At 43.4% G+C, this 24,754-nt stretch overlaps 1 protein-coding gene across 1 annotated transcript in view; it reads left to right on the top strand.

Annotated features, from left to right (window-relative positions):
• The first annotated feature begins 480 nt into the window (after positions 1 to 480).
• The window catches only part of nudcd3 (NudC domain containing 3), a 36,231-nt gene continuing 11,957 nt past the window's right edge, over positions 481 to 24,754 (top strand). The window contains exons 1-4 of the mRNA XM_068022980.1: positions 481 to 874; positions 9,519 to 9,838; positions 12,696 to 12,819; positions 14,904 to 15,047. Coding sequence (XP_067879081.1) covers positions 677 to 874; positions 9,519 to 9,838; positions 12,696 to 12,819; positions 14,904 to 15,047 — 786 coding nt within the window. The 5' untranslated portion in view covers positions 481 to 676. The remainder of the gene's footprint in view (positions 875 to 9,518; positions 9,839 to 12,695; positions 12,820 to 14,903; positions 15,048 to 24,754) is intronic.

Here is a 24,754-nt window from a genome sequence, read left to right as displayed (position 1 = left end):
TAACATCACCAACAGATTATTTGGTCATTAATCTGGTTGTTGTTTGTGGAGCCTTGCTGTGCACAAATTAGTTGCTGCGTTTGCCTGCAAAACAGCAGAGGCTGTGCTTCAGAAGCAAAGTGCAAAAGTTATTTCTAATTGTCACTTGCTTTAAGCAGCACTGAAATTAACAATTTTTGCAACGAAGGAGCGAACAAGTGGAACACACTTGACCTTGCGGACTGGATTTCTAAAAATCATGGACTTTTCATTTTAAAATATAGGATGCTGTGATTATTATTTACAATCCCAACTCCCTGACTTTTTATACATAGTAAAAAAAAAGATTCCAATGAAAAACTATAACAATTGTTTGTAATGAAAAATATGCAAATTTGAAATGTGTTATCCTGCAATGTTGCAAGCTTTCCACCAACATCTTCCCATCACCAGGCGTGGTTCTGTTCCGATTGTATAGGAACTTTTATTTCGGGGCGAAGTGACTGGGGGAAAGTGTCGAGGTGGACGACTTCTGGCGGAAGTGTTGCTGGAGAAAAGCCGAAAAGAGGAGAAAGTTGAAACAAAGAGGAATTCAGAGGATTAACAAATCTCGACTCGGGGCAGGATCCGAAGCTGACAGGCGCCGCGGAGGGTGGGACGGGTCTGGTGGGCGGCAGGTTTACTATCTCTGGCGGCAATGGACGGGCCTCTGGAGATGACCGAGATGTACGATCAGGCGCTGCTGGGCATCCTGCAGCACGTCGGCAAGATAGAGAACTTTATGGAAGTTTTCTTCGGGTTCCTGTACAGGAAGACCGACTTCTTCCGTCTGATGGTACTGAGGGAGGACAAGCTGGGCTTCCCGCCCGGGGTGGCCGAGAAACTGGCTGTGAGGGTGAGTGCGGGGCCCATGGTGAGACCCACACCATGAGACAACATGACACACAATTTTAATATATTACACTGTAACATGACATACCATTCCATAACATAACAGGACACACGATAGTAATATAAACGCAAGATACCAAATACTTAGCAGATGAAAGTTCACAGACCTGAAACGTTAACTCTACTTCTCTCTCCACAGATACTGCCAGATCTGCTGAGTAAGTTCAGCACTTTCTGCTTTTGTGACACTCATGATTTGTCTCCCAACCACCGCCCAGTCAATGTACTTATCCTCTTCAAATCAGATCCCCCGCACCCACTTATCTTCGCCATGTTTGAATTTCTCCAGTCAGGTTCATTACCAGCCACACACCCCTCCCCTACTACAGCACCAAAATCTCCTATATTGAAGTCATAAATTGCATCCTGTGAGACTGTCAAAAGTAAATTTACTGGGATGTGTGGTTCAGCTATTTGCTGAATCATTTCAGCATAAATACATGGAGAACCGAAGCAGTCATATTACACAGGCTTCTTGGGTGAAGAGCACAGAAATGCGCACAGCCTTTCATTGGACTAGATTCTTGACAGCATGTTGAAAAGCAGTTGTGTTCACTTACATTGCTGTTGAATACTCTGTTGTAAAGAGAGGCCAGAAAAAAATAACTGTGTTCGGACAGTGCGAAAAATACTCACCTTGAAATGCAAACTATCGAAGTAGTTTATGGCCAGAGTTAACACTGTGGAGCAGAAGGATCAAAGGTGCAGGTCTGTGGGGTCTATTTTGTGTGACCTTTTACGTTTGATTGTCCAGCGGAGTTATTCAAACTGAACTGTGACGGATACAATATTTATCATCATAATACTCAGTTTTGTCTCTCTGGAATGTTTTGATTCGTCAGTTTAAGGCGCCTGTCTGTTGCTGAGGCGTGCCTGGCACATGTGGAGGTAAGTGCGACGAGTGGAGAATTGGAGTACATGACGCATGTGCGGCTGCTAACGGTTGGTGGCAGAGGGGTGGGTTAGGTTTGGTGGAGAATAATAAAACAGCAGAAGGCAATGGGAGCCCAACAACCAAGTAATCCTGGTTGGAAAGATTGTTTCCGTGAAAGATGGGATGAGATTGATTGGAGTGATGGTGATGGCAGAGTTGAGATGGAGGGCTAGATGAGTTGTTGGAATTGGTGAAGTGTGGAAAAATGGGAGTTGGGAAGCAGTTTTCTTCGATCATGGATGCTGAAATTATAACAGGCAGATTTGAAGGAAAGAGCGTTTAATTCCTTGAATAATACTGAGCTCATCAGATGGAAACCTCCCTTTTGAACTCTAGAGAAAACAGTTCCCAATAAAACATTTATATTCGATGATTCTTGGACAGAATTAGTATTTATATTCCTATGCTTGTTTTTACAGTGGACAGCTTTATGTAGCTTTTTCCGAACTCATAAGTTTTGATTCTGTTAAAGTTTCTGCTGAAAGAATAACTAGAAATCCTGTATTTGAAGAAGTACTTTTGCAATAAAGGTAATAATTTGACCACAGATGTTTTGCAGGTCTCTGCTAGCTCACCAGTATTTCCCTTCTCTGAGCTGCCTTTCAACACCTTTGAATCAGGAAGGTTGTTTTGACAGCCTTGTCCAGGATATGCTCTCCGGGGTATACTTGCCCAGGGTATACTATCAAGCAGCCAATTAAATAATCCATTCTTTGGTCTCAGATGTTTCTTTCTCTAGACTCGGAAAGCTAGAATAATAGATTTAATCTGCCATAATTGATCTCAAAATTGCCATCAGCCTGAGGAACAGGTCACTTAAAAACTTGACTTTTAAAAACTAGTTTCTGCAAATCACAGGTTGCTTCTATCACCTTAGAGTGCTTGGAAACAAGCAGTGACCAGTGTGCTTAATTTTGCTGCGACTGTCAACAACCATTCAAAAGCAAGACTTGCCTTTATATGGTAACCTTACACAACCACTGGATGTTTCAAAGTACTTTCCATTCATTATTCCATGCCATCACTTTATTTTAGATCCTATGACTTTGTGTTTTGCTGCAGCACTTTGATTTCATTCAAACCCTTTGCAAAACTCCACTCGCTGATAATTGTACTTTTACTCCTCCAGTCCCCTGCACAATCCTCAGTTCTTTGTAAATTTCAGTTTGGATTTTCGTAACTAGTTTACCCATTTGAAAGCCATTATGCTGAATGCGATTTAGGTGAAGCACACCAAACACTTAGGTTGCAGATGTTCCCACATGCAGCTTCAAAGAAGAGCACAGCCTCGCTAATCTGACTTCAGAAACACACAAATAGCTTCTAAGTATGTGGTAATTGTGTTGAGAGAGAAGCTGCCACAGTTTAAATGAATACTTCACCATGCTTTACTGAAATAAGTGTATTGCTGATTCACTATGTACTTGAGGCAGGTAGTAAGTGGTGGGGAAAATCAGAGGGCCAGTCCTGGGTTCCTCAAGCACCTTCTGGATGTAATCTGAAGCCAAAAACCCAGGAAAAAAACACTCTCCTGTTGCACCAGTATGGTGATTGCTGTGGGGTTTCAAATCATTTTTGTGGGTGATGTTCATAGGCTCATAGGGAACACCTCAATTTTAAAATTCCCATTCTTGTTTTCAAATCTCTCCTATCTCTGTAACTTCTTCCAGCCCTACAAACCTCTGAGATCTCTGTGCTCCTCCAATTCTGGTCTCTTGCGCATCCCTGATTTTAATTGCTTCAGCATTGGTGGCACTGTTTTCATCTGCTTAGGCCCTAACCTTTAGAATTCCTTCCCTAAAGCCCTCTGCCTCTCTCCTTTAAGATCTTCTTTAAAACCTATCTTTTTTGACCAAACTTTTGGTCATCTGTCAGATCAATTCTGATAAAAGGTCGTCCACGTGAAACATTAACTCTTTTCTTTCTCCACAAATGCTGCCAGACCTGGCATTTTCTGTTTTTATTTCAGTTTTCCAGCATCTACAGTATTTTGCATTTTTGATATTTCCTTATGCAACTCTAACATATTTTGTTTGATTATACTTTTGTGAAGCACCTGGGTATGTTTTACGACGTTAAAGGCATGACATAAATGCAACTTTTTATAATTTATATAAATGAGTTGGGTGAAGGGACCAAAGGTATGGTTGCTAAATTTGCTGATGACACAAAGATAGGTAGGAAAGTAACTTGTGAAGAGGACATAAGGAGGCTACAAAGGGATATAGGTAGGTTAAGTGAGTTGGCAAAATTCTGGCGAATGGAGTATAATGTGGGAAAATGTGAAATTTTAGCAGGAAGGATAATACCTAAATGGTGAGAGATTGCAGAGCTCTGAAATACAGAGGGATTTGGGTGTCCCAGTGCATGAATCACAAAAGGTTAGTATGCGGGTTCAGCAAGTAATTCGGAAAGCTAATTGAATGTTATCGTTTATCGTGAGGGGAATTGAATACAAAAGTAGGAAGGTTATGTCTCAGTAATACAAGACATTGGTGAGATCACATCTTGAGTACTGTGTAAAGGGGAAGGCGGTGGCATAGTGGACTCGTCAGCCAGATGCCTAGGCTAATGCTTTGGGGACATGGTTTTGAATCCCACCACGGCAGATGGTGAAATTTAATTGTTTGTTGTAAAAACCTATTTGATTCACTCATCTTCTTTAGAGAAGGAAATCTGCTGCCCTTATCTGGTCTGGTCTACATGTGACAACACACCCACAGTAGTGGGTGACCCTTAAATGCTCTCTGAAATGGCATAGTAAGCCACTCGGTTGTATCAAATATAGGCAGGACAGACCCACTAGAGGTTGTGGCACAGTGGTATAGAGTTGCCCTGGGAGTCCTCAACATCGACTCTGGGCCCCATGAAGTCTCATGAAAGCAGATCAAACAAGGCCTACTGGTTACTAGCTGTCCCCCGCCCCCTCGGCTGATGAATCAGTGCTTCTGCATGTTGAACACCAATTGGAAAAAGCACTCAGGGTAGCAAGCGCATAGAATGTACTCTGGATGGGGGACTTCCCACCAAAGACTTGCAGGTCGATAGGTAAATTGACCATTGTAAATTGCCCCTAGTGTAGGTAGGTGGTAGGAGAATGGTGAGGATGTGGTATGAATATGGGATTAATGTAGGATTAGTATAAATGGGTGGTTGTTGGTCGGCACAGACTCGGTGGGCTGAAGGGCCTGTTTCAGTACTGTATGACGCTATCTCTATCTTTAAGTGTCCATCACCAAGAGTGGCTCAGTAGCACCACTCCTGACTGAGCTGGCCCAGTTCACAAGGACTTAGCTGCTAGACTCAGTCTGCAGCAGGTGGTGAGGGAAAAACCTATGAGACCCTGTCCTCACCAATCTACCTATCGCAGATGCATTTGTCCGTGACAGTATTGGTAGGAGTGACCACCGCACAATCCTTGTGGAGACGAAGTCCTGTCTTCACATTGAGAATCCCCATCATTGTGCTGTGTGTACCACCGCCATGCTAACTGGGATAGATTTCAAACCGATCTAGCAACTCAAAACTGGGCATCTGTGAGGTGCTGTGGGCCATCAGCAGCAGCAGAATTGTACTCAATCGCAATCTGTAACTTCATGGCCTAGCATATCCCCCGCTCTCCCATTCCCATCAAGCCGGGGATCAACCCTGGTTCAGTGAGGAGTGCAGGAGGGCATGCCAGGAGCAACACCGGGCGTACCTAATGTCACAAGAGTTTTGTTTTTTTCATTTGAAAGCTTGGAGTTCTGTGTGCTTTGAAAACTGAGAAAACAGAGTTTTCTCTGTGAACATTGAATGCTGAAACTTGGTGTTTGAACTGACTGGGACAGACTGTAAGGCACCTGTTCCAAACAGCAGCAAGGGAAATGACAGGTCATATGACTTGACTGTTAGTGTTTCAGTTTCTCTTTTGCATTGTGAAGACCAATGCTGGACAGGCAGGAGACAGAACAAACTGGTGGGGGCCTGATTTTTGCAGACCAGATAGAAGACCTCTCCCTGAAAAGAGAAGGCTTGCCTGTCTTGCTGAAAGAAATTCTACATTTGAGGTGGTGGCTGTAGTCTGCCTGGAGAGAGGAAAAAGACCCCTGGAGAGGAGAAGACCCAGGAAAAGAAGAGTTGCTCTTCTCTGTGGAGGAAGGCTCCTTTGGTGAGAGAAGCCCTGCCTTTTAAAAGATAGCAGTTTCCTATTACCTCCATCTCTGAAAAATTTCTGCCTCATGTTTTGGGAGATCCTGAAAGCTCAAAAAAGCTTCTATTGCTAGACTGCTATTTCACAACCCAAGTAGACGTGTGGCTACACCCTTTACTGAAAGATCTGCATAACGTCTGCTGCAGACGAAGTGCTGTGAACTGTTAATCAACCTCGCCTGGACAGACTTCAAATGGCATCCTACTATTCGACTCTGGGACACCTCACCAACCTGGAAATATCCTACCAAAATGTGGCTACTGAACTTCTTATTCTTAAGAAACAGTTGTAAATGAAAACATCCTTTTCACCTGGTTAGCTTTTTTTTTAAAATGTATGTGTGTGTGCATGAGGATTAGGAAGAATAAGAAGTTTAATAAGAATCCTTTCACATATAGAATTCCCATTATTGTTTGACAAAGTTTATTCATAATTAGTTAATTTTGTTGTTCAAAGAAACCTAGTTTGGTGTGCTTTATTCTGGGGAACAAATAGTGTGTTTCATTTGGCTATTTTCCAGTGAGTGGGCAACTTTACTAATGTGCTGTGACCTGTGGAGTAGTGGGACTGAATTAACGGTGCATGACTCCCGCCTTGGTCATAACATTAATAATGAGGTGTCCACCTGGTGGAGCTACAAAACAGTATGACTTGCATGCCAAACAGCAGAAGCAGTATGCGATAGGGCGAAGCGATCCCACAACCAACAGATCAGATCTGAGCTCTGCAGTCCTATCACATATAGTCGTGAATAGTGGTGGACAATTAAACAACTAAAACGATGAGGAGACTCCACAGATATCCCCATCCTCAATGATGGGGGAGCCCAGCACATCAGTGCAAAAGACAACGCATCCATCTTCGGTCAGAAGTGCCGAGTGGATGACCCATCTCGGCCTAATCCTGAGGTCTCCAGCATCATAGATGCCGGTCTTCACCCAATCCGATTTACTCCGCGTGATATCAAGAAACGGCTGAAGGCACTTGATACTGAAAAGGCTATGGGCCCGGACAACATTCTGGCAATAGTACTGAAGACGTGTGCTGCAGAACTAGCCGCATCCCGAGCCAAGCAGTTCCAGTACAGCTACAACACTGGCATCTACCCGGCAATGTGGAAAAGTGCCCAAGTATGTTCTGTACACAAAAAGCAGGACAAATCCAACCCAGTCAATTACTGCCCTCTCATCTACACTCCATCAGCAGCAAAGTGATGAAAGGGGTCATTGACAGCAATCAAGCAGCACTTGCTCATCAGTAATCTGCTCACTGATGCTCAATTTGGATTCCGCCAGGGCCACTCAGCTCCTGACCTCATTACAAACATGGACAAAAGAGCTGAACTCCAGAGATGGGGTGAGAGTGACTGGCCTTGACATCAAGGCAGCATTTGACTGAGTATAGCATCAAGGAGCCCGAGTACACTGGAGTCAATGGGAATTAGGGGAAAAACTCTCCGCTGGTTGGAATCATACCTCGCACAAAGGAAGATGGTTGTGGTTGTTGTAGGTCAATTATCTCAGTCTCAGGACACCACTGCATGAGTTTCTCAGGGTACTGTCCTCAGCCCAGCCATCTTCAGCTGCTTCATCAATGACCTTCCCTCCATCATCAGGTCAGAGGTGGGGATGTGCAATCATCAGTGAACAATGTTCAGCACCATTCGCAGCTCCTCAGATACTGAAGCTGTCCATGTGCATCAAGTCCTGGGCAAGATCCAGGCTTGGTCTGTTAATTAGCAAGTAGCATTTGTGCCACACAAGTGCCAAGCAATGACCATCAACAAGAGAGATTCACACAATCTCCCCTTTAATGTTCAATGATGTTACTATCATTGAATCCCCCACTATCGACATGCTGAGGTTTACCATTGATCAGAAACTGACTGGACCAGCCAAAGAAAAGCTGTGACTACAAGAGCAGGTCAGAGGCTGGGAATTCTGCACTGAGTAACTCGCCTCCTAACTCCCCGATGCCTGTCCATCATCTACAAGACCCAAGTCAGAAGTGTGTTGGAATATTGTCCACTCGTCTGGGTGGGTGCATCTCCAATAACATTCCAGAAGCTGGACACCATCCAGGGCAAAGCTGCCTGCTTGATTGGCACCCCATCCACCAGCTTCAAAATTCACTCCCTTCACCACCGACGCACAGTGACAGCAATGTGTACCATCTGGAAGATGCACTGCAGCAACTCGGCTAGTCTCCTTCAACAGCACCTTCCAAACCAGTGATGTCTATCACCTAGAAGGACCAGGGCAGCAGATGAATGAGATCACCACAACCTGCCAGTTCTCCTCTGAGCCGCATGCCATCCTGACTTCCAACTATATCGCCGTTTCTTCACTGTCGCTGAGTCAAAATCCTGGAACTCCTTTGTTAACAGCCTACACCACAAGGACTGCAGCAGTTCAAGAAGGCAGCTCACCATCACCTTCTGAAGGCAATTAGGGATGAGCAATAAATGCTGGCCTGGCCAGAGACACCCAGATCCCATGAAGTAATAAAAAAAAATTGGTTTCCTTATTTAAGGAAGGATATAAATGCGTTGGAAGCAGTTCAGAGAAGGTTTACTCAACTAATACCTGGAAGGGGTGGGTTGTCTTTTGAGGAAAGATTGGTCAAGCTAGGCTTGTGTCTGCTGGAGTTTAGAAGAGTAAGAGGTGACTTGCTTGACACATTGAAGATCCTGAGGGGTCTTGACAGGGTGGATATGGAAAGGATGTGGGAGAATCTAGAACGCGGGGCCATTATTTAAAAATAAGGTGTTGCCCATTTAAGACAGCCATGAGATATTTTTTCTCTGAGGGTCGTGTGTCTTTGGAACTCTCTTCCTCAAAAGGCAGTGGAAGCAGATTCTTTGAATATTTTAAGACAGAGGTAGACAGATTTTTGTTGAGCAAGGGGGTGAAAGCTTATCGGTGTAGGTGGGAATGTGCATTCGAGGTTACAATCAGATAAGTCATGATCTTATTGAATTTCGGAACAGACTTGAAGGGCTAAGTGGCCTCCTGCTGCTCCTAATTTATATGTTTGTGTGTAAGGTCATGTTGATTTTTGAACAGTTTGGTACTGTATAATGGCATAGGGGTATGGATTTAGGCTCCCCAAACTGATTACATATTGGGCTCGAACTACTGCTGGAGGCTTTCACCGCTTCAGTGTTGGCAGTGACTTTCACAAAGGAAAGGCAGCTCCACTACAACCAAGAGTTAAGTGATTTAACTCCTGTTAACTGGACGCATGCTGATTGAGGAATGTAAGAGTAGGGTAGGTCATTGAGATCCTCCAGCCTGTTTCGCCATTCAGAGAGGTGATGGCCTCAGCTCCATTTTCACATCTTAGTTCCATATTCCTCAATACTTTTAAGTAGCACACAGTATAATCAACTGCAGTCTTGAAAGCAAATAGGTCAAGTGCTGCCAATGTTGTTCTCACTCACTGCTTCATTTTGTTTTTCAGGCTTTCAAGAAGTTTGAACGTTATTCCATTCAAGACAATGAGAGACGGGTGAAAGAGCTGGAGGAGAAACTCAAGAACAGGAAAATGGAAGAAAATAAGCTATGTGTCCCTCCTCCTGGTCAGGAGGTGGAGGTTGAGTCAACAGCAGAGGAGCAACCTGAAACAGAGGCAGCAGCAACGGCTGAACAGAACACTACAAGCATAGAGAGACGTGACCGAGAGATGCCAGCAGATTTGCAGCAGTCCGCCGCTGTTGATGAGCCGCTAGAGGGCACTGCTGCTGCACCAATTGTGAAACGGGAGCAATCTGAGCCTTCCAAGTATGTGTGCACCTTTGTTTTTACATAAAATGGAGAGCATAATGAAGAGTAAGAATCAATATCTAGCTGTGTGATAGCTCAGAGGATACGGGTAACAGCAGTAGCTGTTTTTTGGTGACTTGACATGGTTTGGGATCACTGCTTCTCTCTGTCTGCACTCTGGTTCCACCTTGCTATGCTAAAGATATGCAGCAGATTTGCTGCTGCATTGCAGATATTACTTGTCACGAGGTTTGACTCACTGTCTGACTGTTCCCTTTTTAATGTTTAGTTGACTGAATCTGTTTCACTGGTGTTGCTGCTTGGGTGACTCTGAAAGGAAGAGGAGAATAGAGATTTAAAATAGCTGGATCCATTTTGGAAGGAAGAATGAAGAGAGAGGCAAGATAAACTAAGTGGTACAATTTTAAAGGGTGTGCATCAACAGAGAGACCTGGAGATTCACAGACACAAATCTTTGAAAATGGCCAGACAAGTTGAGAAGGCCGTTTAAAAAAAAAAAATATACGGGATCCTGAGCTTCACTACTGGAGTAATAAGAGTACAAAAGCAATTAAGTTATGCAGTACCTTTGTAAATCAATGGTTTGGCCTCAGCTGGACTATTGTGATGAATTCTGGGCACCACACTTTAGGAAGCACATCAAGGCTGGAGAGGATGCAGAGTCTATTTACTGAAATGGTACCATGGATGAGAGACTTGAGAAGCTGGTATTGTTTTCTTTCAAGCAGAGAGGTTAAAGGGAAATTTAATGGAAGTGTATGAAATTATGAAAGGTTCTGAGAGTAAATAAGGAGAAACTGTTTCTATTACTAGAAGGGTCAGTAACCATTGGACACAGATTTAAGGTAATTAATACAAGAACCAGAATGGAGATGAGAATTTTTTTTGTTTACCCATCGAATTGTTTTGATCTGGAATGCACTGTCTGAAAGTGTGGTGGAAGCAGGTTCAGTAGTTTCCTTCAAAAGGGAATTCGCTAAATACTTGAAAAACAAAAAAATTGTAGGTCTAAGAGGAAGTGGCAGGGAGGTGGGAATAATTGGATAGCTCTTTAAAAGAGTTGGCAGATACATGATGGGCGGAATAGCCTCCTTGTATGCTATGTTGGGAAGTAATACCAGCTGTCCGCTGCTCCAGGAAGTGGCTCCACTAGTGCCTCTGATCAGCTAGCCACTCAACCATCTTCTTGGATGGGAAATGGTATGTTGTCCAAACAGGAAAATGGGCAATGCAATGGCAAGCCTTTTTCCTTCCAAGAGAACCATGGTCATACTTGGAATTCCATTATCTGTACTTGGATCTCTGGCACATTTTCTGTGGAAGAAATTCTTGCAGCAACCTACCAGCCAAAACAAGTACAATTTGTTATTTGTAATGCAGTTGTCTGCTTTCTTGTACCAAGCTCGTTACTCTTCCATCAGGTTAAGACCAAAAATGTGCTTGATAATCCTCTAGTTTCCATCATCCATTTCGACGGAGCTTCTGTCATAGATTCAAAGTGGAATGAATTGGGCATGTACTTGAAAAGAAGAATATTGTAGTGTTATGGGGAAAGACTGAATTTAATTGGTTACTTCTTTCAAAGAGCTTGAACAGGTGTGATGGGCTGAATGGCCTCCTGTGCTGGAAGATACTAGTCAGTCTGCACCTGGTTTGTCAATCTCTTTGCTCCTTGTTGGTATTCTCCTATGTCATCTCATGAGACCTGATGGAAGTGGTTGTAAGGTTCTGACAAAAGAATGTGGAGCAGCAGGGCTGCTGAGTTGCGATAGGGAGCTGGGAGCAGATCAGCTCCATATCTGTCAATCGGGAATGATGGGGAGCAGTTGGAAAAATGGCCATGAAAGGAGATAGCAGAAATTGAAAAATTATTAGTGTTGAAATGATAAACAAAAATATTTCTAAGTCCTTTACATTTCCGGAATGAAACTCCAACATAATAGAACATTGCTGCCCAGTTTAAATAATTGTATACTTAGTCAATTTGTCATATGTCAGAGGTTGAACTATTGGCTGGTAAAGCTATAAAATACAACAAATGAAATTTTTTTAAAAATAAGATTTTGGAGCAGGCAGAAGAATTAAGATGTTTTATTTTGTACCACACTGTGCTAAATGCCCACAGTAACTGGCAATATTCATGAATTTTAAGGTAATTTTGGACTGTCTGTGAACTTTCTGGCCAGGAAAATAAAAGTAAATAACTAAGCTTCCTGAGGAAATTTCTTCTGTTGTTTCATTAATAAACAAAAACACAGATCCAGTTCCATTCCTGTAAGTAAGTGCACATCATCACACAATTAAGCTTGATTGTACAGCGATTGAAATTGTGATTGGCTTCCTTCAACCTTGCTCCTCTAAACTGGGCATGTGATGGGTGCACATGGTACATTTGACCCCTTTGGTTAGATGTTCAACCGCCACAATTGGGACAAGGGTGGCGAACATGATTTTTAAAAAATACATTGCTGGGGAATTGCAGTGAGTTAACAAACTGTGCTGTAATGTCTTGGTCCTGAGTTTGAACCCTGCCCAGGTTGATGAGTTGATGCACTCCTTTGCTGGATGTATGGGCGATCTGTCAGAGGTTTGGTGTAGATCCATTAGCTTTAATTAGCTCTAACTTGGGAATCGTGCTTTGAGGTAAAAGAAATGTCACGCTCTTGCTGTAGGATTCTTCTTCAGTGGTTGGATACACATGGCCTTGTTCTTCAACTCGCTGTGTTTGGTCAAGAATGCTTGTTGGCATTGGGCATTTGAAAGTGGGAAAATCACAGTCTGCAGCATTATCACAGTTTCACACTTCTGGAATTATGTGTTGCATGTGATTACGTATTTGTTCATTTATTTGCAGGAAATGTGAGGAAAATTCTGACAGCTACAATGGGGCTGTGAGGGACAAATACACTTGGTCCCAGGATTACACTGACCTGGAAGTTAAGGTGCCAGTGTCCAAGGCGATTGTGAAAGGAAGACAGGTAACAGCCAATTGCATTAAGTCCGCACCAGATTCCGACTTCATTGAATGAGTAAACCTATTTGTGTTACAGAGATGACTGGTTTAGAATTCAGTACTGAGAATGAAAAATCAAGCTTGCAAAACTTTCTGATGGCTAACTAGTTCAAAGCTTTGTCCAATGTAGCACTAGGCCATGCACTGAAGGTTCCTGGTTTGATTCCTGATCTGCACCAATCTTGGCTATGTGGAAGCAGTTAGGGTGTAGCAAATGGCCTCTGCTGCTGAACACTATTGAGCAAAGTGGTATTGGAAAGCATGTGTGTGGATGTTGGTTGCAATCCGATTCAGGTAGAATAGCTTGCTGTTACTCAGCATCTGGGCTGACACAAGAACAGTTTCCTTGGTGGGGTACACATTGTCGACAAGTACCTGAAAAAAAAAAACTATACCCAGGAGAAGTTGATGCCTTCAGGAGGAGCGGGCAGGTGTGTGAGGCTGGAGCAAGTCAGGTGCCGAAATCTAAAACTTGATCAGAACTGTCTGAACCCATTCCCAAACTACCTCAGAGTAAAAATGGATTGTGTTGAGGCAAAGCAAGTTAAGATGGCTCAAGGTGTTGCTGGTCACATGGCCAGAGCTTGCGTGCAGGGACTGTCAGTCACTGTTCACTTCACTAAATGTTTTGTCAGCTGCAGATGTTTTGTCACCTATAGTGTACATTTTCATCTGGTGAGTGGCCGAAACTATGATCCAGCCTATGTCATCTGAACACCTGATGGTTTGTGGCAAACCAGCTTGTCAGGATTAGATTGTACTTGTGACCTTCGTAGATTTCTTTCAAATGGACACTGCTTGTTTCATGGTTCAGCCTTGAGTGTTATCTTGATCACGTGGAATTGGACCACAAGCAAACAGCCCATAACTTTGCAGTGCAGGAAGCTGAATGAAGCAGGTAGGTAAGCGGTGACCTAGGTTAATCCTTTCGTAAAGTGCCTTTCTCTTCTATAAATTTCTTGCTACTGTTATGTTGGTTTGAGTAAATGGTATCCATTTGTATACTGAACAAGATGTATTCCAGCATAATGGCAAATAAAGGCGATGGGAAGTTTTTGGTCCTGTTCATTCATTAAATATTCATTAGAAAGCCTGACGTGTCAGAACTTTATGAAATGCCAGCTCTGGTGTGTCATCTTGGCTCAGTTGGTGGCATTCTTGCCTCTCGGTCGTATGCTTGAGTCTCATGACACAGTTTGAGTTGGAGCTCATAATCTAGGTTGATGCTGCACTGTTAAAGGTCCTGGTTTTGGCTAACTCATTTTTTTTGCTTCAGGTGGGCGTTGAAGATCTCTTAGCATGCTTTGAAGAAGACAGAGAGTCTCTCTGTTCTGGCCAAATGGTTGCTCTGACTGCTATTATCAAAATGGTGTAGTTTTCCCTGTCTCAATTTCTGTGTTGTACATCAGTTCCCGTTACAGGATGGGCAAAAAGCTGGTGTTCAGGCGTATAGTAACTTTCATATACTAATATAGCACCGAAGGAGGTATTTGACGCATTGACTCTGTGCCAGGTCTTTGAAAGAGAAATCCAGATAGTCCCACTATCTTTGCTGTTTCTTCATATCCCTGCAGTTTTTGCTCTTTCAAGTATTTATCCAGTTCTCTTTTGATAGCTGTTATTCAACCTATTTCCATCTCTCAATCAGGCAGTGCATTCCAAATCCTAACTACTTATTGCATAGCCTTGTATGACATTCTTTTGTCACAAGCTGCTAGAGACTGCTTATTTTTTCAAAATTGGACTTTGTTTCATTCCATTTGAAGGAGGAAGTGCTTCACGTCAGCTTTCTGCCTTATTTTCATCCCCTCCGAACCCGAACAGAATGCTAGCCATAGATTGTAAACATGGCATAGGCTGGGAATTATCAGAGCTTTGAAAACTGAAGATAAATGTAAAATGTAATACTGCATGTCAAGACAATTTAAATCTTTTTTGACTCATGTGAATTGCTATTGGGAAGTGGAACTGATATGTAAAAATGATGCTGGAGAGAAAATGAGTAAGGCTGCAGTTTCATTTTATTTTGTTCTTTGTGTTTGCACACAGGTGTCTGTAGACATACAGAGCAACTGGCTGCGTGTGGCTGTTTTTGAAGGAGGGAGCGAGCGAGCCATTGTAGATGGAAAGCTGATGCACAAGATTAACACTGAAAACTCCATGTGGAGCTTAGAGCCAGGGTGCTGCATCTTGGTAAGACTGCTAGCACATTACATAGTCTGTACAGCACAGAAACATGCCATTCAGCCCAAGAGATACGTGCAGATGTTTATGCTCCACGCAAACCACCTCCCAAACATCAATATATCCTATTCCTTTCTGCCTCATGTATTTATCTATAGCTTCCCCTTAAATGCAATTATGGATTCAGGAATGGTAAGAAATCAACGTGAGTGTATGGCAAATCTCCAGCATAAATAGCTAACAGCAGTGTTTGGTTTCTTTCTTTCTTTTGGGCCTCCTTATCTCGAGAGACAATGGATACGCGCCTGGAGGTGGTCAGTGGTTTGTGAAGCAGCGCCTGGAGTGGCTATAAAGGCCAATTCTGGAGTGACAGGTTCTTCCACAGGTGCTGCAGAGAAATTTGTTTGTTGGGGCTGTTGCACAGTTGGCTCTCCCCTTGCGCCTCTGTCTTTTTTCCTGCCAACTACTAAGTCTCTTCGACTCGCCACAATTTAGCCCTGTCTTTATGGCTGCCCGCCAGCTCTGGCGAATGCTGGCAACTGACTCCCACGACTTGTGATCAATGTCACACGATTTCATGTCGCGTTTGCAGACGTCTTTATAACGGAGACATGGACGGCCGGTGGGTCTGATACCAGTGGCGAGCTCGCTGTACAATGTGTCTTTGGGGATCCTGCCATCTTCCATGCGGCTCACATGGCCAAGCCATCTCAAGCGCCGCTGACTCAGTAGTGTGTATAAGCTGGGGGTGTTGGCCGCTTCGAGGACTTCTGTGTTGGAGATATAGACCTGCCACCTGATGCCAAGTATTCTCCGAAGGCAGCGAAGATGGAATGAATTGAGACGTCGCTCTTGGCTGGCATACGTTGTCCAGGCCTCGCTGCCGTAGAGCAAGGTACTGAGGACACAGGCCTGATACACTCGGACTTTTGTGTTCCGTGTCAGTGCGCCATTTTCCCACACTCTCTTGGCCAGTCTGGACATAGCAGTGGAAGCCTTACCCATGCGCTTGTTGATTTCTGCATCTAGAGACAGGTTACTGGTGATAGTTGAGCCTAGGTAGGTGAACTCTTGAACCACTTCCAGAGCGTGGTCGCCAATATTGATGGATGGAGCATTTCTGACATCCTGCCCCATGATGTTCGTTTTCTTGAGGCTGATGGTTAGGCCAAATTCATTGCAGGCAGACGCAAACCTGTCGATGAGACTCTGCAGGCATTCTTCAGTGTGAGATGTTAAAGCAGCATCGTCAGCAAAGAGGAGTTCTCTGATGAGGACTTTCCGTACTTTGGACTTCGCTCTTAGACGGGCAAGGTTGAACAACCTGCCCCCTGATCTTGTGTGGAGGAAAATTCCTTCTTCAGAGGATTTGAACGCATGTGAAAGCAGCAGGGAGAAGAAAATCCCAAAAAGTGTGGGTGCGAGAACACAGCCCTGTTTCACACCACTCAGGATAGGAAAGGGCTCTGATGAGGAGCCACCATGTTGAATTGTGCCTTTCATATTGTCATGGAATGAGGTGATGATACTTAGTAGCTTTGGTGGACATCCGATCTTTTCTAGTAGTCTGAAGAGACCACGTCTGCTGACGAGGTCAAAGGCTTTGGTGAGATCAATGAAAGCAATGTAGAGGGGCATCTGTTGTTCACGGCATTTCTCCTGTATCTGACGAAGGGAGAACAGCATGTCAATAGTCGATCTCTCTGCACGAAAGCCACACTGTGCCTCAGGGTAGACGCGCTCGGCCAGCTTCTGGAGCCTGTTCAGAGCGACTCGAGCAAAGACTTTCCCCACTATGCTGAGCAGGGAGATTCCACGGTAGTTGTTGCAGTCACCGCGGTCACCTTTGTTTTTATAGAGGGTGATGATGTTGGCATCGCGCATGTCCTGGGGTACTGCTCCCTCGTCCCAGCACAGGCATAGCAGTTCATGTAGTGCTGAGAGTATAGCAGGCTTGGCACTCTTGATTATTTCAGGGGTAATGCTGTCCTTCCCAGGGGCTTTTCCGCTGGCTAGGGAATCAATGGCATCACTGAGTTCCGATTTGGTTGGCTGTATGTCCAGCTCATCCATGACTGGTAGAGGCTGTGCTGCATTGAGGGCAGTCTCAGTGACAGCATTCTCCCTGGAGTACAGTTCTAGGTAGTGCTCAACCCAGCGGTCCATCTGTTTGCGTTGGTCAGTGATTAACTTGAGTATTTTGTAGCGCACTTTTTCTCCTGATGTCTCTGACTATCAGTGGTAGAGTTGTACAGCTCCCACCCTCCGTTACCTTGCTCAAGTGGCTACTTTTCATGTTCAAACCTCAGCAACGTCAACCGAGCATTAGACCGTGGCGGGGTAGCACAACTGAACTAATTGCGTCCTTATCTGATATTCATGGACATACAGTTTCATCAGGAACACTAGCTAGTGATTGAATGTGTCAAACCAGCCTAATGATGTTGCCATTGCTAACTTGGATGGGCTGAAATGAGTTGTAGCACCTCTGTTGCAATTAACTTAAACTGACAATCAAGCCAATGACTTTCTATCTTTATGGATAACCACTATTGTCTGCTGTACGTACTTGTTGGAACTTTTAGGCAGCTTTTATTTTGTCATAGCTTGGACTAAATATCTTATTTAAATAACACCTTTCAGTGTTTTGAAACTGTACAAATATGGCTTTGTTTGTATCTGTGAACATGGTAGTCCCATTTTTCACAGTGGCGATGAGATGAATTAAATCCTTGCTTTGCAGTGGGTTTTCTTTTCAGAACATGATATCCTGCACTGGAATAGTTCAAATGGAAATTTGGAATGGAAGGGGGCGGGGATGCGGGTGGGGGAAGAGTTTATTACTCTGGGATTCATTATGGCTTTCAAGTTATGGTTCCTTAATCTAATCAATATGTTTGATATCCTCTCCTGGTGTTTCTATCAGTATATTCAGTAATTAGACCAGGTGAGTCCCAGGTGTGATTCCTGGTCTGTGCTGAGTTAGCTGATCTCAACCAGCCTTATGGTTGGGACATTGTAATGGGCCTCTGATATTTCTCCAACGACAGTGTGACCCCTGCTGGAGAGTGCATGTGTGTAGATATCAAATGAGGACACCGCCTCGAGTAGTTGAGTGGCCTGCCAGTACTCACGATCGAGCCTTGCACATGAGTAATGGCCATTTGAGCAATGTGTAGTACGACGCTGTACATCTGGAACACAAGCCAAGGAACAGCACAAGTATCTGATTGAGCTGCACTTTACCCTCTGCTGAATTTCCAAATTTATGTCTGGATCCATAATGTTGACCTCTCTTTGCCTTGTCGTGAACAAGCCTTTTTATTTTCTAGCATTTTTGTATGTGTCTTTTTTCTTCAGATTTCTAATTTCTTTCTGTCTCTGGAATTTACTTCCAGCTGGTCTTTTATGATTTGAGCCTTGCTGGTTCTTCTCATCACTGACTAAAACTCACTTGTAGAACTTGCAAAAAATGCACCTTGGCATTCTGATATTGATCCATTGACGCAGCATCTTTGTTTTGAAGGGGTTGTAAAGGATTCAGCTGATCACACTCCTCAGATTACATTTCAAGTCTGTGTCCATGCATGCACGTCTTTATGGCAGCATTACTTTACCCTATTGCATTGTGTTTGTTGACATGTTAGATTCACTTACTGTTGGGCAAATAAGTAGAAATGTGCTGCTGTGTCAGCAGAAATATTTAAAGAAAACTCAGATGATAACACAATTTATTTCTCTGGTTAGTTGAGACCTGGGCCCAAATAGGAACCTCAATATTTTTGTGTTCTGATATGTATGAGCATTTGTTGACTTCACAAAACTCTAATTATAGAGGAATGCTCTGAATTGTTTCTAAAATAGATTTATGCTATTTTTACTGTGCTTTAGGTCATTGTTGTGTGATGCTACAGCAACAGCTGATTGTTTATTTACATTATCAGACTGCTTATCTGACATCCAGCACTGGATGGATAGAAATTTCCTGCAGTTAAATATTGGGAAGACTGAATCCTTTGTTTTTGGGTCCGATACAAAATCCATTCCCTAGTTAGTAACTACATCCCCCTCCCTGGCAACAGTTGGTGACTAAACCAGCCTCGTTGCAACCTTGGTTTGACCCTGAGCTGAGACAGCTTATACATGCCGTCACTAAGACTGCAATTTCGCCCTTGTCTCAGCTCATTTGCTGCTGAAACCCTCATGCATTCCTTTTTTTACTTCTAGACCTCACTAATTCAACGCACGCTTTGCTGTTCTCCTATGTTCTGACATCCATAAACTTGAGGTCATCCAAAATTCTGCTCTCCAAGTCTTAGCTCACACTAGGTCCCGTTCACCTATAATCCCTGTGCTTGCTGACCTCCTTTGATTTCTGGTCAAACAATGTCTTGAATTTAAAATTCTCAGTCTTATCAAATCATTTCATGGCCTTGCTCCTCTCTATCTCCAATCTTCTCCAGCCCCACAACCCTCCGAGATATTTCTGCTCATTTAATTCTGGCCTGTTGAGCATTCCCGATTTTAATCGCTCCACCATTTGTGACTGTGCTGTCAGTGCCTCGGCCATAAGCTCTGGCGCAGGGAAGGCAGAGAGGGATAGAGACCCGCAGGGATTTATGTCACTTTCAAAAGGAAAACAGAATTTAATAGTTTGTAACAGTGTTCAGAAGGGAATGTGTATCTCTGATTGATGGATTCCCTTTTGGAGAATTGTGTACCATAATTGTCACGCACTACTCATTTCTAGATCTGCAACACCTCTGCCTATGATATTCCTCGCTCCTTTCAGAAATGCTCCTTGTCTGTGCTTTGCAACTCAACATGGATGTGCAGCTGGGGCTGGGAGCCTGGAAACCAAACAAATAACTTATATTTATATAGCACTTGTAATGTCATAAAAAGTTCCAAGGCACTTCACAGAAATATTTTAAAAACAAAATGACAGTCATCTAAGGAGGTATGAGGTCAGATGCCCAAACTTTTGGTTTTAAAGAGTGTGGAGAATTGTGTCATAATTCATGTTCTTGCCTCTTCTGGTCTCCCTTTTTTATGTGCAGTGGAACCCACTGGATAAAAGTTTTAGTTACCAGACATTAACGTTAATCAGTTTTCATTCTGATACCGAACCTTCAGTAGCTTCAAAACTACTCGATGATGATGACTCCTGAAGATATGCAGTCAAAAAAAGACTTTCTCAGTGCAGTGCTCGTACACGTGAAACCCTGGTGCACATGAAGATGAGAACTGTTATTAGTGTATTCTCCAGGACAAGAGTTGCAGCCATAAGAGAGAGGGAGATGCTTTGAAATTTCATTTTCCATTGCTTGCCACAACTTTTTCTGCAATTGATTTTAGTTGCTTCCTGCGAAAAAAAAATCTGAAAAGTTTCCTGAAATGACTGACCTACCTTATGTGCAATTACGATCACTCCAAAGTAAACCCTTTGAATTGCATTGGTAACCTGGAAAATATATACAGAGTAAGACTCCAAAAATATCACTGAAACCACTTATTCATAGTAAGTGGGTGCTTCCCCATAAAGAGGCAGAGTTGGAAGGGAAATCCCAACCAACCACCCTGTCTCCCCGCTTGGCACCCGCCCCCCCCCCCCTCTCCCCACCCCAACCCTTCCCAAATTCTTAGGATCCTGAGCCCTCTCCAAGCAACCGTGACTATTGGCATAGGCCTAGTTGCCATGTGGTGTTTCAAATCATAAAAAGATGTGGAGAGGCAGAGGGACGGGGTAGTCACATAGAGGAAGAATTTGGCATAGGTATAGCATGGATGTTTGGTGCTGGTACCTGAGGAAGTCTACCTCAGCATAGGTGTTTGCATTTAGGGGAGTCTCGATAAGTTTATGAAGGAGAAGGGGATAGTGGGTTTGGCTAATTCTAAGATGAGGAAGGATGGGAGGTGACTCGATTGGGGCATAAATGGCAGCAAGGCTAGTTAGGCAGAATGGCCTGCTTCTGTGCTATATTTGTAAGATGGGGGAAGAAATATGTGTGAGAGAGCTATCTTAAAAATATTACCCTTGCTCTTTCCCTTTCTTTTAATCTTAATGCACCATACAATCTTCTCAGGTGAGCAATAACTTGCTTGCAAGCCTTATACTAATATTGCTTTTGCCGGCCATTTGGCTCGAATTTTTGAGTGACATGCATTTATTTTAAATTGGTTTAATGGCTGTGTGAAAATAGCGCAAGCAGAGGTAGGCTAAAAATAGCACATAGAAAAAATTAAACCTGCTGGTTTACACTTCACATCTCAATGACACAATGGCTATTATTGCCAAGTAAGCATGATGGGCACTTCTCATGCTGGCTGCACGACTTTGACTTTCGAGAATGGGGTTCATATTTTTGAAGTTTGCCAAATTGATGTTTCAGTTGCCAGAAATTATTAAGTGAGTTTCAAACAAAATATATTCTAAATGCAGGAAGCACTTTAAGAAAGTGAATGGAGAAGGAGCCAACCAGGACTGGCTGCACAAATGCAGCTTGCAATATTGCTTGCTCCCAGCAGAGCTGGTAATGGTCCATGAAAATACAAGCAAAATACTGCAGATGGTGGAAATCTGAAATAAAGCAAGTGCTACAAATACACGAGATCTGGCAGCATCTGTGGATGAAGGAATAGAGTTAATATTTCAGGTGTGTGACCTTTCATCATGATTCTGATAAAATGTCACAGACCTGAAACATTGGGCTGAATTTTATGAGGTGTCGGGGGTTGTGCCAGGGTGAGGGGGCCTGGAAAATTCTTCTGGGAGAGGCCTGTCACGACCCCCGACGTCGAGAAGGCTCCGCTGTATTTTACTGGCAGCGGCGGCGAAGCCTCAGTGTTGCCCCTCTGCCACTTGGTGGTGGGCCTTTATTTCAAAAATAAAATTAAGCTAAAAAGATGCACGTCAACTCACTGAGCCCCAGTGGCCGTCCCACACGGATACGAAGGCTGTCAGCCACAACTCCCGCGCTTTCGGAACTCTGTTCGGAGGTCAGAGGTGTGACACTGGGTGGGGAGGGGAGAGGAGCAAGCGAGATTATCAGTGCGGGAGGGGGCGGGGAGCGGGAAAAAAACATTTTGTTGACTATGGGGATGGTGGGAAGGGGTTCAACGGCAAATGTTAAGAGGTTGGGGGGTAAGTTCGGGTTGGGAATAAAGTTTATTCTCGTCATGTAGGCCCAAATTGAAACACTGTGATGGGGTGGGGGGGGTGGTTGTGAAAGGGCCTCCAGCTTTTAATTTGTTAAAATAAAATGCACAGGATTATAACTTTACAAATTCAAAGCTTTTCAAAGGGCTTGAAGCCCATTAAAAAAGGCGTCTGCGTGGTGGCGCCGGCTGTCATTGCTGGGTGTGGAGTGGTTGTCCCCTCTACGTCAGCAGCATGGCTGCTTCCATTTAAATAAGCCCCCGTGCAAAATATCGCGGGGGTGCTCAGTGGCGACCTCTGCTCGCGGTAGACCACCGACTTCAAAGAGCGCCGCCGTGAGTTGCAGTGCGCGAGTAAAATCCACCCCATTTGTTCTCTCTACACAGATGCTGCCTGACCTGCTGTGTATTTACAGCACTTCATGTTTTTGTTTCTGGTAATGATTCACTTGCCAGCTGCTTGGTAGCTGGAGATTTGTAGCTCTGACATAGAGGCATCTGAATTTTGATATGGTAATGTTACTGGGTTCCCCTTTTCTGCTCACTTCTTGACTGTATTTTTTTGTCTAATGCCAGCATTGTTTTGTTGTATTATTTAGCAGCATTGTTTTTGCCTGAAGGTCAGTTTTCCCTCCTGTACTGTGCTTGGTAATGAATTGAGGTTTCATAGTTACTGTGAGGCATTATTATTACACAAAGTAGTCTGTTCTAAAAGCCACCTGTGTGGAAAATATGTCGGCTGAAGAAAGCCACAAAACCCCAAACATCATAGATTTCCCACTCATTGATATTTAGTGATATCAAAATGTGTCTGGCTGTTGCAAACGTCAGTTGTATTTGTCTGAGGAAACCATAAAGTCAGTTCCTTTAAATCAGTTACAGAGAATTACCTTTAATTATAACACTGTTTTCTCTTTTTGTTTTAAATTTTCTTCACTGTTACTGAGATCTTGAGTTCTGATGGCAACCTCATTGAATGACACTGAGTCCAATTGAGATGAGCGGCTGAACTAACGTGCCCAATTGAAACTGCACCCAGGTTCATGTCTCCACTAATGTGAAATTAGATCACTCCTGCTACCTCGGCAGTGATGTCCCATTGTGTGCAGCAGGAAAATGATCAAAAAAGTTTGTTATTTCAGAGCTTTTTAAAAATTCTGTAAATCAGGTTTTCAAAATGGAAAGAGAAGTTTCCCTTCCGATGTCACCTTGATGTATTCAGTTCGGGATGTTACATTGCAGGGTTTCAGGGTGGTGGGTGCACAGGAGCTGCTCCAAGATCACTCTGTAAACCACCAGTCAAGATTTGTGAGAGAGATTTTAGGTACCTATCAGTTCACACAAATGATAAATGTGTGTTGTGCAAAACCAAAGATAAGCTTGCATTTTCACAGAGGAGTAATTTTCCAATTACGGGCCACCACTGAGGATTCTAAGCATTGCAACTGCATCTTGCAAAATCCAAGGGCAATGCTTGCGATTTCCCATCCATGATTTCAGTGGACGAGAAAAACCACCTGGATTGTGCTTGGGTAATGGGTGAAGTTCCTTGCTTATTAATAGGGGATAGATACAATGGCGGTCCAGTGCAAATGCACCAGAGTAGGCTCTGGAATCAATGTTTGCTCTTATGGCAAATATTGTCAAGGATGGCTAGCAGGGAACAAAATGATCTCACCTACCTTTAAGCAGCCTTCAGACTTTTCAGAGTTTGGAACAGTTCCTTTCAAACCCAACTTCATGAGGTGAAGCTGAAGACTTCCATCATTTGCTCCAGCCTTTCCACTTGATTTTAAGCTCATACAAGTTGCATAACCTCTTAAGAGAGGACTGGATAACTTGCACCCAGCTCTTTGGTTGGTTGATCAATTTTATTTTTCTGTGCACTTGTGATTTATTTGGGATTTTCCTGAGAACATCAATGTTTCATTTTATGTTTTGGGTTTTTTACTCACTCTAATGATCCCTGCCTCTCAAGATGAAATGGATGAATTTTGGTCACAAAGAAGCTGTAAGACAGAAGACCCAATTAAACATTTTTGCACACAAGTGCATTACCTCTCAACAAGGAATGTACCCCAATTCTGCACAAACTCCTGGGCTGGCTTAAAGTATCTTAAGAAGGAATGGATAGAAAAGCTGTGAATAAAATTACTTCTAGGACTATTTCAGGCTTTCGGGGCTGAATGGCCTTCTGTTCCTTTTTTCTCTTGAATGTGGCTGCGAATGAACTCAAACAGGGCTTATTTGGCAGCGTTCAAAGGGTACAGAAGGTGGAGTCAAATCCCCTCGCATTTAACCCTTCAGAGTCACTTCACTCTGAAATGTTGGTTGTTCTTAATTTTGACACCTTATGTATGTCATTAATTTTGTTGCACTAAATGTCATTAAATTCTTCCATAGACTTAAAAAAAACTTGCTGCAAATAAGGGGAGTCTATTACTCAACGACCAGCAAAATTAATTTTTCCCCATTATTATAAACATTTTGGAAAGATTGGTCAGAGAAAATCCTTATGCAGCTCAGAAATCGGCCTGAGTGTATTGATATTGTCTGAG

Source organism: Heterodontus francisci, chromosome 47 (assembly GCF_036365525.1).
Source record: "Heterodontus francisci isolate sHetFra1 chromosome 47, sHetFra1.hap1, whole genome shotgun sequence".
Taxonomy (NCBI): Eukaryota; Metazoa; Chordata; class Chondrichthyes; order Heterodontiformes; family Heterodontidae; genus Heterodontus; species Heterodontus francisci.
The sequence above is the reverse complement of the archived record's forward strand: the minus strand, read 5'-3'. Positions and strand labels throughout refer to the sequence as shown.